Source organism: Moschus berezovskii, chromosome 3 (assembly GCF_049115385.1).
Source record: "Moschus berezovskii isolate FMDL1 chromosome 3, NW_MosBer_1.0, whole genome shotgun sequence".
Lineage (NCBI taxonomy): Eukaryota > Metazoa > Chordata > Mammalia > Artiodactyla > Moschidae > Moschus > Moschus berezovskii.
Window position 1 is genome coordinate 111,628,313 of NC_142462.1, and position 18,303 is coordinate 111,646,615.

General features: G+C 43.6%; 1 protein-coding gene across 3 annotated transcripts in view; it reads left to right on the plus strand.

Annotated features, from left to right (window-relative positions):
- The first annotated feature begins 2,699 nt into the window (after window positions 1-2,699).
- Window positions 2,700-18,303, plus strand: part of AKR1D1 (aldo-keto reductase family 1 member D1) — a 52,967-nt gene continuing 37,363 nt past the window's right edge. For all 3 annotated transcript variants that reach the window (XM_055420283.2, XM_088832660.1, XM_088832662.1), the window contains exon 1: window positions 2,700-2,792. In XM_055420283.2, the coding sequence (XP_055276258.1) occupies window positions 2,700-2,792 (93 nt within the window). The remainder of the gene's footprint in view (window positions 2,793-18,303) is intronic.

The following is an 18,303-nucleotide window of genomic DNA, read 5'->3' on the forward strand; positions in this document are numbered from 1 at the left end:
CATACAAAAGTCTGTACACAAATATTTACTGCAGCACTATTCACAACAAACCAATGTATTTCAAATAGAGAAACAAACTGTCACACATATAGGTACTGCATATATAAATTACTACGCAGCAATAAAAACAAATAAACTATTGATACCAGCAACAACCTGGATGAATCTCAAAGGCATTATGCTAAGTGAAAGAAGCCAATCTCAAAAGATCACATACTGGAACTTCCCTGACTAAGATCCCACATTGCCACGTGCGAGATGACCCACAATTTAATATATATATACTGTTTATATATGATCAATTGACATGATATTCTCAAAAGATGCTGCTGCTGCTGCTAAGTCGCTTCAGTCGTGTCTGACTCTGTATGACCCCATAGACGGTAGCCCACCAGGCTCCTCTGTCCCTGGGATTCTCCAGGCAAGAGTACTGGAGTGGGTTGTCATTGCCCTTTCTGCAAAAGATGAAACTATAGCAATGGAAGACAGTGATTTTTAGGGATTGGGGGTAGGGGAGAGTATGATTACAAATAAATAGCATGAGGAGTTCTTTGGGTTATAGAACTTTTTCAGTATCCCAGTTGTGATGGTGGTTACAAAAATTGGTATATATGCCAAAATTCATTGAGCTAAACACCAAAAAAGTCAAAAATTAGAAAAATAAATAAAGATATATATATAGGGGACTTCCCTGGTGGTACAGTGGATAAGGATCGCCTGCTAACGCAGGGGACACTGGTTTGATCCCTGGTCCAGGAAGACTCCACATGCTTCAAAGCAATTAAGCCCATGTGCCACCACTACTGAGCCCTGGTACCTACAGCCTGTGCTCCGCAATAAGAGAAGCCACCACAATGAGAAGACCTTGCACCGCAGCAAAGAGTAGCCCCCATCCACTGCGACAAGAGAAACCCTGCACGCAGCAACGAAGACCCAGCACAACCAAAAATCAAAGAAACCATTTTTACAAAAGAAACATGTAGTCAACATCTCAGCACACAAGGTGCACCATAAATGTTTGTTGGATTAAATTACAAATAATTATTGAAGGCCACTACCAACCATATTCTACCCTGCCCCAACCTACTTGAATTTACTGTGTCCGCTGGCTGATCATGTGTATATAAGCAAGAATTAGGTTGTCCGAGAGAGAAGACAAGAGTGTTAGAGACAAACTTCGAGCTACTTAACTAACATGGACACAGTTACCTTTAAGATCACCAGGTCCAAACTCTTATACACAGCACAATCCTTTGGAAGAAGACTATAATAAGCTTGTGTTAATTGCTTTGCTAACTGCTCCTTCTTTCCATTTTTAACAGTTTCAGAATCTCCCCAAGTGGGATTAAGCCCAACTCCAAATTTAGAAATGACTTCTATTTATTTAAAGCAATCAGTCTTTTATTTTCTCTGACCCCTATGATTGACTTAGTGGTTGGTTCTGTGAACTAAAAGAGGCAACTGAGGCCAACTGAACCCTATTTCTGGATTACCACCTGAGCTATGATGCAAAGTCCCTTTTTTTGTTAGGTTTGAACTTAGAATCACATCACTCTAAGGATTGGCTACCATCTTTCAGTGATGAAGGAAAAGTCTGCTGAGAGAGTAAGGAGACAGAAATGAATTGGAGAATGAGAATTTGGTTCCTGGTCAAATCATTTTTCCCTCCAGTCCAGTTTCCCACTTAACTTCCTTCCTTGTGTATGTGCTCAGTCATGGCCAACTCTTTGTGACCCCATGGACTATAACCTGCCAGGCTGGCTCCTCTGTCCATGGAATTTCCCAGGCAAGAGTACTGGAGTGGGTTGCCACCTCCAGCTCCAGGGGGTCCTTCCAACCCAGGGACCAAACTCATATCTCTCGTGTCTCCTGCATTGGCAGGCGGATTCCTTACCACTGAGTCACCTGGGAAGCCCTCCTACTTAACTAGGTAATAAAATTTCCAAACCCCTTCCCAGTCCTGCTAGCTTGAACCTCTAGGGAAGTCCTGGAAAACTTATTCTAGTATCACCTGGTGGAGAAGGCAACGACAACCCACTCCAATACTCTTGCCTGGAAAATCCCATGGACGGAGGAGCCTGGTAGGCTGCAGTCCATGGGGTCGCTAAGAGTCAGACACGACTGAGCAACTTCACTTTCACTTTTCACTTTCCTGTATTGGAGAAGGAAATGGCAACCCACTCCAGTGTTCTTGCCTGGAGAATCCCAGGGATGGCGGAGCCTGGTGGGCTGCTGTCTATGGGGTCACACAGAGTCGGACATGACTGAAGCGACTTAGCAGCAGCAGCAGTCTCACCTGGAGCTAGCCTTAAGGCCCATAAATTTTTTAAAAAGAATTTGTGATAGGTCTGTTACTTGCCAACAAAAGCATCCTAACTGTCAGAAGCATCCTAACTGTCAGAAGTGAGATTGCTTCCTTTCATCTTTAAAATCAACTATTTGTAGAGACGTAAGCATAAGACCTCAATGGGTTGTTATCTACATACCTTTCAAAAGTTCAAAGGACAACCTTAGTTAGGATTTCCAGAACAACTTGAAAAAAAAAAAAACTAAACAGGTTGAGAAATCTCTTCCCTCCCACGCTCCTCCCTCCGGCTCTCCTTTCTTTGATTAAATAGGCATTAGCACACCTTCTCAAAAAGACTGCTCTGTGGTGTTCACTATCATCTCTGCAAATTTGAAACCTCAGACTCTCCCAGATGCACCTCAGCGCTGTGTATCACCGCATACCTCTAAGTGATGGGAACAGCATTCCTATCATCGGACTTGGGACCTACTCGGAACCTACGTCGGTAAGCTCCTCTCTCCCTCTTTTTTTTAAATGAACGCTTTCCTGAAGGATAATCTGTCATTCATTTTGAATGGACTTCACTGATTTAATTTTTGTAGTAATGAATGGAACCTTGAAGGACGCTATTTGGTTGAATGAGTACTGAGCCAGAGGTTAAACCGGTTTATGATTTAAAAGTATCTTGACTTAACGAATGGGACCTTTCTGCTTCTTTTACTAAAATTCAGCCTGAATACTGATTATTAGATTGAACTGAAGCACATAAAATTTCTGAGTTTTTGGTTTATGATTTTCTTTAAGTTCATATTTGAGAATTTTTAGTTCAGTCTAACAAAACTTTTAGAGTGAAAACCTACCATATATGAAGCACTAGGGGCTTCTCAGGTGGCACAGTGGTAAAGAACCCACCTGCCAATACAGGAGACATAAGAGAAGCAGGTTCGATCCCTGGATTGGGACGGTCGCCTGGAAAAGGAAACAGCTATCTATTTCAGTATTCTTGCCTGGAAAATCCCATGGACAGAGGAGCCTGGCAGGCTACAGCCCATGGGATCACAAAGAGTTGGACATGACCGAGCAACCGACTTGAACTGAACCAGAATAAAGAGCAGTATGTCTAGAAATGCTACTGAAATTTGAATGATCCTGAGTGAATGAATTCTGTTAAGCTAAGTATAAGTTAAGCAGAGTTGAGGCAGGACATTGTAGATAGAGAGGGAAGCATAGAAGCACAAGGTTATCAATCTACTTACGTCATGCCTCTGCTTAATTTTTCAATGTGCGTGCGTGTGTGCGTGCATGCTCAGTCACTCAGTATGGCTCCCTATCAATTACAGGGTAGAGGACACACTCCTTATTCGCACCTTGGACTTTACGGTTCAGTCAAGACCTATACATAGGGTCGCTAAGGGTCGGACAGGACCGAGCGACTTCACTCTCACTTTCACACATTGGAGAAGGAAATGGCAACCCACTCCAGTGTTCTTGCCTGGAGAATCCCAGGGATGGGGGAGCCTGGTGGGCTGCCGTTTATGGGGTCACACAGAGGCAGACACGACTGGAGTGACTTAGCAGCAGCAGCAAGACCTGTCAGTTCAGCAGCATCTACCACCACTCTTCCACCTCTCCCCACGTGTGAAACATAGCTCCTTGAATAACTCACCTATCTCCATGACCTTGAACATGCCGCTTTCCACCTGGAACATCCTTTCTCCTGAGCTGGTTAATTTTTACTAAACCTGCAAGACTCAGCTGAAGGATTCCTCTTCTTAGAAACCCACCTCCCAGCCACCACAACTTGCCCCTCCTGTGTGTTCAGGAACCTTTTTGTGCTCAACTCTATTGAAGCAGTTATCACACTATATTGTAACCATTGCTTCTCTGCAATCTTCCCCACAAAATGTAAAATCCATTAGGAAAGAGACCATTTCTTGTTCAGCTCTATACTCCCAGTATAGTGTCTGGCATGTGCTGGGTGTTCAGCTAATGCTTGTTAAGTGAATGAATTTGTGAAAGGAGATGCATATATATATATATATATATATGGCTTCCCAGGTGGCACAGTGGTAAAGAATCCGCCTACAATGTAGGAGACTCGAGTTTGATCTCTGAGTCCGGAAGATCCCTTAGAGAAGAAATGGCAACCCACTCCAGTAACCTTGCCCGGAAAATTCCATGGACAGAGGAACCTGGCAGGCTACAAGTCCAAAAGGTTACAGAGTTGGACACAACTGAGTGTGCCTGTGCACCTGTGTGTGTGTGTGTGCATCAGAGACCATGGAGATGTAAAGGCTTACAATAATAATAGCTTAAATTTTCTTAATACCTAACCATGTGCCAGGAACTAGTACTTTAGAGTACATGCGTTTTCTGGTTTAATCCTCACAACGTTATGAAATACTATTTTATCCTGTTTTATAGATGAGAAAACAGAGGCATTGAGATATAAAATAAAATCCCCCAAACCTAAAGAAGAGAACTAGACTGTGAACCTATGTAGTTTGGTCCCAGATTGTACCTTCTGAATCTCTATATTATATTGCCTGTTATGTGTTACATCAATAAGGCTGCATATTTTTATGACTTTCTATGTGTATTTCTATATATGAAAGTATGTAGGTCTATATATCCAGAAAGTACTTAGGATGAATACATGGATAGATAGATAGTTAGGCAGATGGGTAGAATGATAGATCTAGGATATGAATCTGATTATTTAACTCCTCTGTTTAATCATTTCAATGACCCCCTATCGATTATGTGACTCCTTACTTGTGCATCTATCATTCTATCTTTCTACCTATCTCCTAAAACTCAGTGGGGCTTCAAGTGTTGCATTTACCAACAAAAATTATTAAGTGCCTACTATGTGTCTAGTAATATTAAATGCTACAGGTTAGAGACATTCAAAAGCAGTTGTGTGTCATCCCCAAGAGGGCTGTAACTGACTTCAGAAGATAAAACCATACTGCAGTTAGAGAATATGGCATTAGTGGCATACTATACTGTGATGCACCAGCCACATTTGTGATCAGAAATACAGAGCTAATCCTATGTCTCACAAAATTCATAGGTGAAGAACACAACCCACCATGGAAGATTTGGGGGAGGAGGAGACAGGGAGCAGGGTATCTCTTAGCCAGAGCACGCCTTACATTCTGTTCAAAGCCACACAACTGACAATTCCCTCACCACCAACCCAGGACTGATGAGGCAGACATAGGGGTACCTGTGCCCAAGTCAGTCCCCAGGAAATCAAAGTATCGTATTAGATTTAATGTCAGACTCTTAGTCTAAGGGCTGCAATCTGAGGCCCAGATTCAGTCTTCTCCCCTTATTGGGCCTGAGGTTCTTTACAAAACCTTTCATCCCTCAAGAGATGGAAGGAGAATGACAGGCTGAAGTAACCTGTTAACTGAAATCCTTTACAATTTGTGTATATATAATCAAGTCGGAGAAGGCAATGGCAAGCCACTCCAGTACTCTTGCCTAGAAAATTCCATGGGTAGAGGAGCCTGGTAGGCTGCAGTCCATGGGGTCGCTAAGGGTCGGACACGATTGAGCGACTTCACTTTCACTTTTCACTTTCACACATTGGAGAAGGAAATGGCAACCCACTCCGATGTTCTTGCCTGGAGAAACCCAGGGATGGGGGAGCCTGGTGGGCTTCTGTCTATGGGGTCACACAGAGTCAGACACAACTGAAGTGACTTAGCAATCAACTCAGTCAATATTTGTCCTGGGATCCTGTTCCATTTTGATACAGAAGTTAGAGAGCAGCAGGCACCAGGGAAAGATCTAAGCTTATCTTGAGGGAAGGCTGGGTGGGCGCAGGGGTGAAAGGCAGAGATAAAGAAGATTTAACAGCAAGCTCTCCTCCGGCGTCTGCCCAGAGGGGACTGCACTGTTGCACGGGCAGTAGGAACTGTATAGTGCAGCAGTCCAGAGGAACATTACCATGCAGTTGTGTGAGGCCAACCAGCCCAGCTTCTCCTGATTTACAAAGACTCTTTTTTTTCTCTCTCTCTCTCTTAATATGCCCAAATTTTTATAAAGATTGTTCATACCTGTAGAGTCAGGGGATTTGAGACGGAATGAACATTTAGTAGCACCAAGTTCTCTATGCACTTCCTCACTGGATGATCACTAATGAAAACTGAAATGTACACATCATCTCTGTACTGTTTCCCTAAGACAGCCTCCCAGAATGTTTTCATACAGGGATGAGATCATCTATAATAGCCTCCCAATAGATCACTCTTCTTCTTCTCTCTATACATCTCCGTTGGAGAAAGTCTGATAGGCAAGAGTTTTGAATCCTGTTCTTTTTTCTGTTTTGATAGAAATTAATTTGATTTTCTAATGCATATCGGCCCATGAGTTAATAACCAATGTGTTTCAAAAACTTTAAATAAAACTCAAGAATGTTACCAAGTATGTAAATGACACAAATCCAGGACCAACTGCAAGTATTTCGGAAAATGGGCAATAATTCAGTAAAGATTTTTGTGTGCCTAACCATGTATGAGTGGCTTCCCAGGTGGCTCAGTGGTAAAGAATCCTCCTGCCAAACAAGAGACACAGGTTCAATCCCTGGGTTGGGAAGATCCCCTGGAGAAGGAAATGGCAACCCACACCAGTATTCTTGCCTGGGGAATACCATGGACAGAAGAGCCTGGTGGGCTACAATCCATAGGATCACAAAGAGTTGGACACAACTTAGTGAAAGTCCCTCAGTCATGTCTGACTCTTTGCAACCACATGGACTATACATCCCATTGAATACTCTAGGCCAGAATACTGGAGTGGGTAGCCTTTCCCTTCTCCCTGGGATCTTCCCAACCCAAGGATCAAACTCAGGTCTCCCACATTGAAGGCAGATTCTTTACCAGCTGAGCCACAAGGGAAGCCCAAGAATACTGAAGTGGGTAGCCTATCCCTTCTCCAGTGGATCTTCCCAACGTAGGAATCGAACTGGTGTCTCCTGCATTGCAGGGGGATTCTTTACAAACTGACTTAGTGACTGAGCAACAAATGTACGAGACATTTTTCTAAGTAACACAGGGATGAAAGCTATGGGTTAGAAACAGGGATTTAAAGTCTGTGGGTGACTTAAGACAGAAAAAGGAAATACACATAAAAATAAAACATAAGGAAAAGCAGAAGTGCTTTAGAGAGACAGCACTTGTTTGAAGATGAAAGTAACAACAGTTACAGGGTTGTAACTGAGGCAGTACCCCTTCCTGGGTGGCTCTGGTTAAGACTTCTGTCGCTACAAACAATTTTCACACTCTGAAGAGTGAGTCAAAGGCTTTGCACATAGGGCAGAGACAGGGAAGTCCAAGCCCTTAAGTACCAACCAAGAAAAGTGAAAGTGAATTTGCTCAGTCGTGTCTGACTCTTTGCGACCCCACGGACTGTAGCCCACCAGGCTCCTTAGTCCATGGAATTTTCTAGGCAAGAGTACTGGAGTGGGTTGCCATTTCCTTCTCCAGGGGATCTTCCCAACCCAGGGATCGAACCCAGGTCTCCTGCATTGCAGGCAGACGCTTTACCACCTGAGCCACCAGGGAAGCCCCAAACAAGGAAGAGCCTAAAACATCACAGGTACGCTGTGATAGAATTCTGCAGTGAGGAAGAGATTGGTGTCAACCCTGAATACATGGGCAAGTGAGAATTTATAACCAAGGAGTAGGCTCTGGGTCCATGAGTACAAAATTACTAAAAGGAAACTTTGGGAATAAGGGACTGCTGCTGTTGCTCTTAAGTCGCTTCAGTCATGTCTGACTCTGTGTGACCCCATAGACAGCAACTCACCAGGCTCCCCCGTCCCTGGGATTCTCCAGGCAAGAACACTGCAGTGGGTTGAAATTTCCTTCTCCTATGTAGGAAAGTGAAAAGCAAACGTGAAGTCACTCAGTCATGTCCAACTCTTCGTGACCCAATAGACTACAGCCTACCAGGCTCCACCATCCATGGGATTTTCAAGGCAAGAATACTGCAGTGGGTTGCCATTGCCTTCTCTGGGGAATAAGGAACAACTCTTGCTAAACCAACCTAACAGGATTCTTGCTGAAAAGAGGGAGTGACTAGACATCTCCTAGGACACAGTTCAGTTCAGTTCAGTCACTCAATTGTGTCCAACTCTTCGCAACCCCATGAACCACAGCATGCCAGGCCTCCCTGTCCATTACCAACTCCCTGAGTCCACCCAAACCCATGTCCATTGAGTCGGTGATGCCATCCAACCATCTCATCCTCTGTCATCCCCTTCTCCTCCTGCCCTCAATCTTTCCCGGCATCAGGGTCTTCTCAAATGAGTCAGCTCTTCCCATCAGGTGACCAAAGGACTGGAGTTTCAGCTTCAACATCAGTCCTTCCAATGAACACCCAGGACTGATTTCCTTTAGGATGGACTGGTTGAATCTCCTTGCTGTCCAAGGAACTCTCAAGAGTCTTCTCCAACACCACAGTTCAAAAGCATTAATTCTTCAGCACTCAACTTTCTTTATAGTCCAACTCTCACGTCCATACATGACCACCGGAAAAACCATAGCCTTGACTAGATGGACTTTAGCTGACAAAGTGATGTCTCTGCTTTTTAATATGCTGTCTAGGTTGGTCATAACTTTCCTTCCAAGGAGTAAGCATCTTTTAATTTCATGGCTGCAATCACTATCTGTAGTAATTTTGGAGCCCAGAAAAATAAAGTCAGCCATTGTTTCCACTGTTTCTCTATTTGCCATGAAGTGATGGGACCATATGCCATGATCTTAGTTTTCTGAATGTTGATCTTTAAGCCAACTTTTTCACTCTCCTCTTTCATGTTCATCAAGAGGCTCTTTACTTCCTCTTCACTTTCTGCCATAGGGGTGGTGTCATCTGCATATCTGAGGTTATTGATATTTGTCCCGGCAATCTTGATTCCAGCTTATGCTTCTTCCAGCCCAGCGTTCCTCATGATGTACTCTGCATATAAATTAAATAAGCAGGATGACAATATACAACCTTGACGTACTCCTTTCCCGATTTGGAACCAGTCTGTTGTTCCATGTCCAGGTCTAACTGTTGCTTCCTGACCTGCATACAGGTTTCTCAAGAGGCAGGTCAGGTGATCTGGTATTCCCTTCTCTTTCAGAATGTTCCACAGTTTATTGTGATCCACACAGCCAAAGACTTTGGCATAGTCAATAAAACAGAAATAGATGTTTTTTCTGGAACTCTCTTGCTTTTTCCATGATCCAGTGGATGTTGACAATTTGATCTATGGTTCATCTGCCTTTTCTAAAACCAGGTTGAACATCTGGAAGTTCATGGTTCATGTATTGCTGAAACCTGACTTGGAGAATTTTGAGCATTACTTTACTAGCGTGTGAGATGAGTGCAATTGTGCAGTAGTTTGAGCATTCTTTGGCATTGCCTTTCTTTGGGATTGGAATGAAAACTGACCTTTTCCAGTCCTGTGGCCACTGCTGAGTTTTCCAAATTTGCTGGCATATTGAGTGCAGCACTTTCATAGCATCATCTTTCAGGATTTGAGATAGCTCAACTGGAATTCCATCACCTCCACTAGCTTTGTTCATAGTGATGCTTCCTAAGGCCCACTTAACTTCACATTCCAGGATGTCTGGCTCTAGCTGAGGGATCACACCACCATGATTATCTGGGTCGTGAAGATCTTTTTTGTACAGTTCTGCTGTGTATTCTTGCCACCTCTTCTTAATATCTTCTGCTTCTGTTAGGTCCATACAATTTCTGTCCTTTATTGAGCCCATCTTTGCATGAAATGTTCCCTTGGTATCTCTAATTTTCTTGAAGAGATCTCTAGTCTTTCCCATTCTATTGTTTTCCTCTATTTCTTTTCACTGATTGCTAAAGAAGGCTTTCTTATCTCTCCTTGCTGTTCTTTGGAACTCTGCATTCAAATGTGTATATCTTTCCTTTTCTCCTTTCTTTTTGGCTTCTCTTCATTTCACAGCTATTTGTAAGGCCTCCTCAGACAGCCATTTTGCTTTTTGCATTTCTTTTTCTTGGGGATGGTCTTGATTCCTGTCTCCTGTACAATGTCATGAACCTCTGTCCATAGTTCATCAGGCACTCTGTCTATCAGATCTAGACCCTTAAATCTATTTCACACTTCCACTGTATAGTCATAAGGGATTTGATTTAGGTCATACCTGAATGGTCTAGTGGTTTTCTCCACTTTCTTCAAGTCTGAATTTGGCAATAAGGAGTTCATGAACTGAGCCACAGTCAGCTCCCGGTCTTGTTTTTGCTGACTGTATAGAGCTTCTCCATCTTTGGCTGCAAAGAATATAATAAATCTGATTTCAGTGTTGACCATCTGGTGATGTCCATGTGTACAGTCTTCTCTTGTGTTGTTGGCATTGTTGTGGGCTAGTATTTTAAGGGTCAAAGAAGAGGGTGTTTGTTATGACCAGTGAGTTCTCTTGGCAGAACTCTATTAGCCTTTGCCCTGCTTTGTTCCGTTCCCATCCCTTTCCGTCGCTCAGTCGTGTCTGACTCTTTGCGACCCCGTGGACTGTAGCCTAACCAGGCTTCTCCATCCATGGGATTCTCCAGGCAAGAATACTGGAATGGATTACCGTTTCCTTTTCCAGGGGACCTTCCTGACCCAGGGATCGAACCCGGGTCTCCCGTATTGGAGGCAGACGCATTAACCTCTGAGCCACCAGGGAAGCCCGCGCTGCAAGCCAAATTTGCCTGTTATTCCAGGTGTTTCTTGGGGCACAGTGGAGTATGAGAAATATGATTTCATATCAAGAGTGAATAGATATAGAGGGTGAAACGGTGTGGTTAAACTGACGCAGCAGAATTTTTGCTATACTTGGACAGAGCAGAAATAAGTATGAAAGTCCATGTTGGAAAAGAGTTCAAAGGAGCCTGATTAGAGGTTGGTCCATGAAAGAATCCTTGCCAGGGTTGAGGCCGTTTTCACAATCTCTACCTAAAGGGACCAGGGACGAGGCAGGACCCATAAGTAAATGGTCTTGGAGATCCAAGTCTGTTTCTCAGCTTTGTTCTGCTTTCCCATTTTGATAATAGATATGAGTGCAAGCAGTGGTAAGGAATCTGTTTGCCAATACAGGAGATGCAGGAGGCTTGATTTCAGTCCCAGAGTCAGGAAGTCCCCTGGAGAAGGGCATGGCAACCTACTTCCGTATTCTTGCCTGGAGAATCCCAGAGACAGAAGAGCCTGGTGGGCTACAGTCCAGGGGGTTGCAAAGATTCAGAGATGATTGCGCATGCACACGTATATGTATGAGTGCAAGAAATCCTCTCTTCTTCGCAACAAAACAAAATCAAAACACACAAAAAACAAATAAAAACACATGCCCGTATCTCTCAGGAGATGACTGTTGGTACAAGACAAAATAAAGTACCAGGGATTTCATGCATTGTTCTAAACGAACATGGCAATTTCTCCACTACAGCCAGTTGTCATTCATACACAAAAGTTCAGTGTGGCCTGATCTTCTCACATTTTTCAGAGAATTTTGTAAAGTAATTAACATTTTTCAAGTAATGGCAACTCATTTATATTATTGTAAAACACTATGTGGGCTAGCATTTTAAGGGTCAAAGAAAGTAATTCAGCTGGGGTTTGTTTTTACTTTTAGTAGAGTGTATATCCTGAGTTCCATGTAGCACTTGTGACCCCTTCACACTCACTCCCGCCACAGAAGCCCTGGCTCTTAGAAATCAAATACTAAGAACCAACTTCTGCATTTTATGTCATTCCTCTCCAGAGGCAATGAATACTGAGCATCAAACTACAAAAAAAGAAAAAAAAGGTTTGGTGGTTGAGGTAGATGGTAATAAAAAAAAATACCAGGGAGAAAAACGTAGATTCATATTTCAAAGCTATTAACCTGCCAAAGCTAAAATGGATTAAAATGAGCAGAGATGAAATATACAGAGATCAAGTGAGAAGGCTTCCATAATAAATCAGGCAAAAAGTAATAAGAAATTGAACTTGGTTGGTGGCTGTGCAGAAAATAATTTGGCTGGAGCCTAGAAAAGAAATAACCTGGCTGAAGGATACAAATCATGGAGTAGATTCTACAAAGCTCCAGCTACCAATTGGGTCCAAACAAAGGAGAATGAAAAGTAGATCCAAGGACAAAAATGAATGTTCCATGCCCAGGTTACTACATTCTTTGGATCTAAAGTTTTGAGTTTATCTGAGTGACTTACCTTTTATTTCTGACCTACTTCCTTATTTATTTTAACATTTAAAAATCTGAAATATACAGAGGGGTGAGTACTTCTTCGTTATTTATTTTTATTGAAGTATAGTTGTTTTACAATGTGTCAATTTCTGTTGTACAGCAAAGTGATTTGGTTATATATGTATATACATTCTTTTAAATATTTTTTTCCCATTATGGTTTATCATAGATTTTTTTAAAATAGGGGAATACTTTTAAAGCCAACATCTGAGTAACCACCACACAGATCCAAAATTAGATATACCCACCCAAAGAAACCCTCTGAGTGCCCTTTCCAGTCCAGAGCCCTCCTTTCCTCAAGAGGTAATTGGTCTTCTAACTCTAATGGCAACTATTTTCTTGCTTCTTTCTAAAGGTCATTCAACTTTTTTCTGGTAGATTGCCTGGTTCCTCTTCATTTAGTTGTTCTTGTGGGTTGTCATCTTATTCCTTCACTTGCGACATATTTATTTGTCATCTTGTTTTGTCTAATTTCCTGTGTTTCTGGTCTCCTTTCCATAGACTGCAGGATCTTAGTTCCTCTTGCTTCTGTCCCACTGCCCACTGGTGCAGCAGGTTGGTCTAGGGGCTTGTGCAGGCTTCCTGGTAGAAGGGCCAGGTGCCTGCCCTCTGCTGGTGGAACTGGGTCTTGTTCTTCTGATGGGCAGGGACTTGTCAATGGGTGTGTTTTGAGGTGGCTCTGAGCTCAGTACTCAAAAGACAGTACAGCCTGTCTTCTAATGGGTGGAGCTGTGTTCCTACCTGGTTGGTTGTTTGGCCTGAGGCTTTCCAGCACTGGAGCATGCAGGTTGATGGATGGGGCTGGGTCTTGGTGCTGAAATGTAGACATTTCAGGAGAGCTCACCCCAATCAGTATTCCCTGGGGCTTCTGTTACCAGTGTCCTTGCCCCAGCAGTGAGTTATAGTCTACCTTCATCTCCCCAAGAGACCCTCCAAGACCCCTGTGTAGGTCTGCCCAGGTTCTCATGGGGGTGCTGCTTTGTACTGGGTCCCAGTGCACGTCAGGCCTTGTGTGTGCCCTCCAAGAGTGGTTGTTGTTCAGTTACCAACTCTGTGGCCCCATGAACTGCAGCATGCCAGGCTTCCTTGTCCTTCACCACACCCTAGAGCTTGCTCAAACTCATGTCCATCAGTCAGTGATGCCATCCAACTATCTCATCCTCTGTCGTCCGCTTCTCTTCCTGCCTTCAATCTTTCCCAGCATCAGGGTCTTTTCAAATGAATCATATCTTCACATCAGGTGGCCAAAGTATTGGAGTTTCAGCCTCAGCATCAGACCTTCCAATGAATATTCAGGACTGATTTTCTTTAGGATTGACTGGTTTGATCTTCTTGCTGTCCAAGGGACTCTCAAGAGTCTTCTCCAACACCACAGTTCAAAAGCATCATTTCTTTGGTGCTCAGCCTTCCTATGGGCCAACTTTCACATCCAGACATGACTACTGGAAAAATCATAGCTTTTACTATTTGGACTTAAGTCAACAAAGTAATGTCTCTGCTTTTTGATATACTGTCTCAGTGCAGTGCAGTTCAGTTCAGTTCAGTCGCTCAGTAGTATCCGACTCTTTGCGACGCCATGAATCACAGCACGCCAGGCCTCCCTGTCCACCAACTCCCGGAGTTCACTCAAACTCATGTCCATCGAGTCGGTGATGCCATCCAGCCACCTCATTCTCTGTCATCCCCTTCTCCTCCCGCCCCCAATCCCTCCCAGCATCAGAGTCTTTTCCAGTGAATCAACTCTTTGCATGAGGTGGCCAAAGTATTGGAGTTTTAGCTTTAGCATCAGTCCTTCCAATGAACACCCAGGATCGATCTCCTTTAGAATGGATTGGTTGGATCTCCTTGCAGTCCAAGGGACTCTCAAGAGTCTTCTCCAGCACCACAGTTCAAAAGCATCAATTCTTTGGTGCTCAGCTTTCTTCACAGTCCAACTCTCACAGCCATACATGACCACGGGAAAAACCATAGCCTTGACTAGACGGACCTTGGTTGGCAAAGTAATGTCTCTGCTAGGTTGGTCATAACTTTCCTTCCAAAGAGCAAGTGTCTTTTAATTTCATGGCTGCGGTCACCATCTGCAGTGATTTTGGAGCCCAAGAAAATAAAGTCTGTCACTGTTTCTTGCCCTCCAAGAGTGGAGTTTCTGTTTCCCTAGCCCCTTGGAGCTCTTGAATTCAAGTCTCACTGGCCTTCACAGCTAAACACTCATGGGGTTCTTTCTCCTAATACTAAACTCTCTGACTGTCACGGAGGGCTATTTTTATGTGGCAGCATCCATGTGCAGCCTGCAAGGGTTTAATACTTTTTGGTGAGAGGGTTGTTTTTAGTATAGATATCTGCGTGTGTCTGATGTTGTGGTGACCAGAGCTATACTGGGTATCGATCAGGGCCTCCCCTTTGCTCTGTGGTTGTCCCTCCTCTGTCAAGGTGGGGTCTGCTCCCTAGTTGTTGTAGTAGAGGCCACTCCCCCCAGATCTGTTTCTTGGTTGTATTTCTGATCTGCAGTGTGAGGGAGGCAGAAGTGGAGCACTCCCAGTGGGAGAGAAGTCACTGAGTATGCCTCCTCTGGAGCTGGCCACATATGGGTGTGCTCTGCTGTGTCACCTTTCACCTGTTGTGCAAGCTCTCAGATTACACACTTGGTACTGCTTTCAGCCCCACCTTAACCATGGCTATGCCAGCAGTTGGCCTTGTGTCTCTCAGATGTTGTTCCGCCAGCCCAGATCCTCTGAAGTCAGCTCCCAGGTTGCAGTAATCATGGATTTGGCCCTCTGTGGGCACTATGGAGGCAGCTCAGACTCTGGCCTGGCCCAAGCCCCCTGCTAAAGTGCCCACAAAGTCTACAGCTGCTAAACCTAGGCCCTTCTTGGACACAGGAGCCTTCGTTGTCTGTTTAGAAGTTCTGCAGGCACTGAACCTACAAAGCTGGTCTCAGGGGTGTCAATTTGCAGTTTCTGCAGTTGTGAGAAGAGATTTCAGCTTTTCTTCCTTAGTTGCATAGCCCTTGGGGCTCAGCTATAGTTTGAGCACCATCCCCACATGTGAACCACCCAAGGGGTACGCTCCCGAGGCTGTCCTGGTGCACATAAGTCAGCCTTGGTGAGGAGGGGAGTGCAGATGCAGTGGTGGCCAGGGTCACAGGAAGGAAGCCTTTCTTAGTGCCCAGGGAGGCAAGGGCCACGTGTGGGGAGAGAGGCTGCAGTGGTGGTCCCACCTCTTGCGTGTCACTTAACAACGGTGCTTCACTTCTACAGTGGTCTGCGTTTCCTCCACAAGCGTTTTCACTCCCATCCCCTTAGGCTGTCTCCTCACAGCCAAGAGCAGTGCTCTCCCCAGGTCTGCTCACCAAACCCCCGTTTAGTACCAGCCCTCATGTGCGCTGGCAACACATCTCTCAGGCTGGGGCACGCAGGGCTGCGGCACCGGCCACCTGCAGGTCTCAGCCTGTCCTGCCTCCGTCAGTTCAGTCGCTCAGTCGTGTCCGACTCTTTGCGACCCCATGGACTGCAGCACGCCAGGCTTTTCTGTCCATCACTAACTCCTGGAGTTTACTCAAACTCATGTCCATCGCATTGGTGATGCCATCAATCATATCATCCTCTGTTGTCCCCTTCTATTCCTGCCTTCAATCTTTCCCAGCATCAGGGTCTTTTCAAATGAGTCAGTTCTTTGCATCAGGCGGCCAAAGGTTTGGAGTTTCAGCTTCAGCATCAGTCCTTCCAATGAATATTCAGGACTGATTTCCTTTAGGATGGACTGGTTAGATCTCCTTGCAGTCCAGGGGACTCTCAAGAGTCTTCTCAAGCACCACAGTTCAAAAGCATCAGTTCTTCAGTGCTCAGCTTTCTTTATAGTCCAACTCTCACATTCATACATGACTACTGGAAAAACCATAGCCTTGACTAGACAGACCTTTGTTGGTAGAGTAATGTCTGCCACAGATCATTTGCTGTGTTCTCCTCTGGTAGCCCCCAAAGCTCCCCTTCCATCCCAACTGATCTCCCCACCAGTGAGGGGGCTTCTCTAGGTGTGGGAACTTCTCTTGTCCTTCAGCTCCCCCCAGGGGTGCAGCTTCCCAACCCGTCCCCTCTCCTTTCCCTTTTCCCTTCTTTCTTTCATCCTACCTGGTTATTTAGGGATCTTTCTTGTCCCTTTAGGTGTCTGAGGTCCTCTGTGAGTGTTCAGCAGGTGCTCTGTGAGGACTGTTCAATTTGTAGATGTATTCTTGATGCCCTTGTAGGGAGAGATGAACTCTACGTCCTCCTACTCCTCTGCCATCTTCACTCTCTCTAAAGGTCATACAACAGAAAAAAAATTTTTTTAATTGAAGTACAGTTGATTTGCAATGTTGCATTAGTTTCAAGTGTAAAGTAAAGTTTACATAAAGATATACATTCTTTTTCCCATTCTTTTCTCATATAGATTATATACAAGATCTTGAGTATGGTTTCCTGTGCTATACAGTGGGTCCTTTTTGGTTATCTGTTTTATACTGCTACTATTATATGTTAATCTCAAACTCCTAGTTTATCCCACCTCCCCTTTCCCCTTTGGTAACCCTTTTCCCTTTGGTAGCCATAATTTTGTTTTCTATGTATGTGAGTCTACTTCTGTTTTGTAAATAAGTTCATTTGCGTCATTTTTTTAGATTCTACATATACATGATATTATAAGATATCTTTGTCTGAGTTACTTCACTTAGCATGTAATCTCTGGGTCCACGCATGTTGCTGCAGATGGCATTATTTCATTCCTTGTTTATTACTGAGAAATACTCCATTGTACATATATATTTCCACATCTTTATCCATTCATCTGTTGATGGGCACTTAAGTTGTTTCCATATCTTGGCTATTGTAACAAATGCTTCGATGAACATCAGTTCAGTTCAGTCGCTCAGTCATGTCCGACTCTCCGTGACCCCATGAAGCACAGCATGCCAGGCCTCCCTGTCCATCACCAACTCCCGGAGTTCACTCAAACTCATGTCCACAGAGTCGGTGATAGGGGTGCATATATCTTTTCAAATTTTGACAGTTTTTGGATTTCTTATAAATGGAAACATACTGAATGCACTATTTTTTGATTTGCCTCTTTTTCCTAATATTATGTTGTAAGATTCACCATGTTATTGCTTCGTCAGCCATTTTTATTGCTGTATAATATTTAATTAAAAAAATATATCAGTATCTGCATTCTATTGGTGGGCATTTGTATTGCTCCCAGTTTAGGCTTTCACAGACAATATTGCTACAAAGAGTCTCACACACATCTTATTGGACAACTACATGAGTTTCTCTAAGATATGCACCGTATGACTATCAGTATCTTCAGTGTTAGTAGATAATATCAATATAGACAATTTCCAAAGTGGTTATAAGTAATTTACATTCCCTCTAAGAATTCATGGGTGAACTTCTTGCTCCACATTGTCACCAATACTTGGTGTCTTTTTAATTTATGCAACTTTAGTAAGAGTAAAATCATCTTTCATTGTGGTTTTAATTTGCATCTTCTTATGTACATAAAAATGGTCAATTTTTCATATTTTTTCATATTTTATTAGCCATTTGTATGTTTTTTGCAAAGTGGTTATGTCTTTTATGCATTATTCTCTATTGGATTTTTCTCTTTTTATTTATATGGTGAATTTTTAAAATATCTAGATATGAGTTCTTTATCAATTATGTCATGTAAAACTACTTCTTTTGAATTGCCTTTTTAAATAGTGTCTTTTGATGATCAGACGTCGATGCA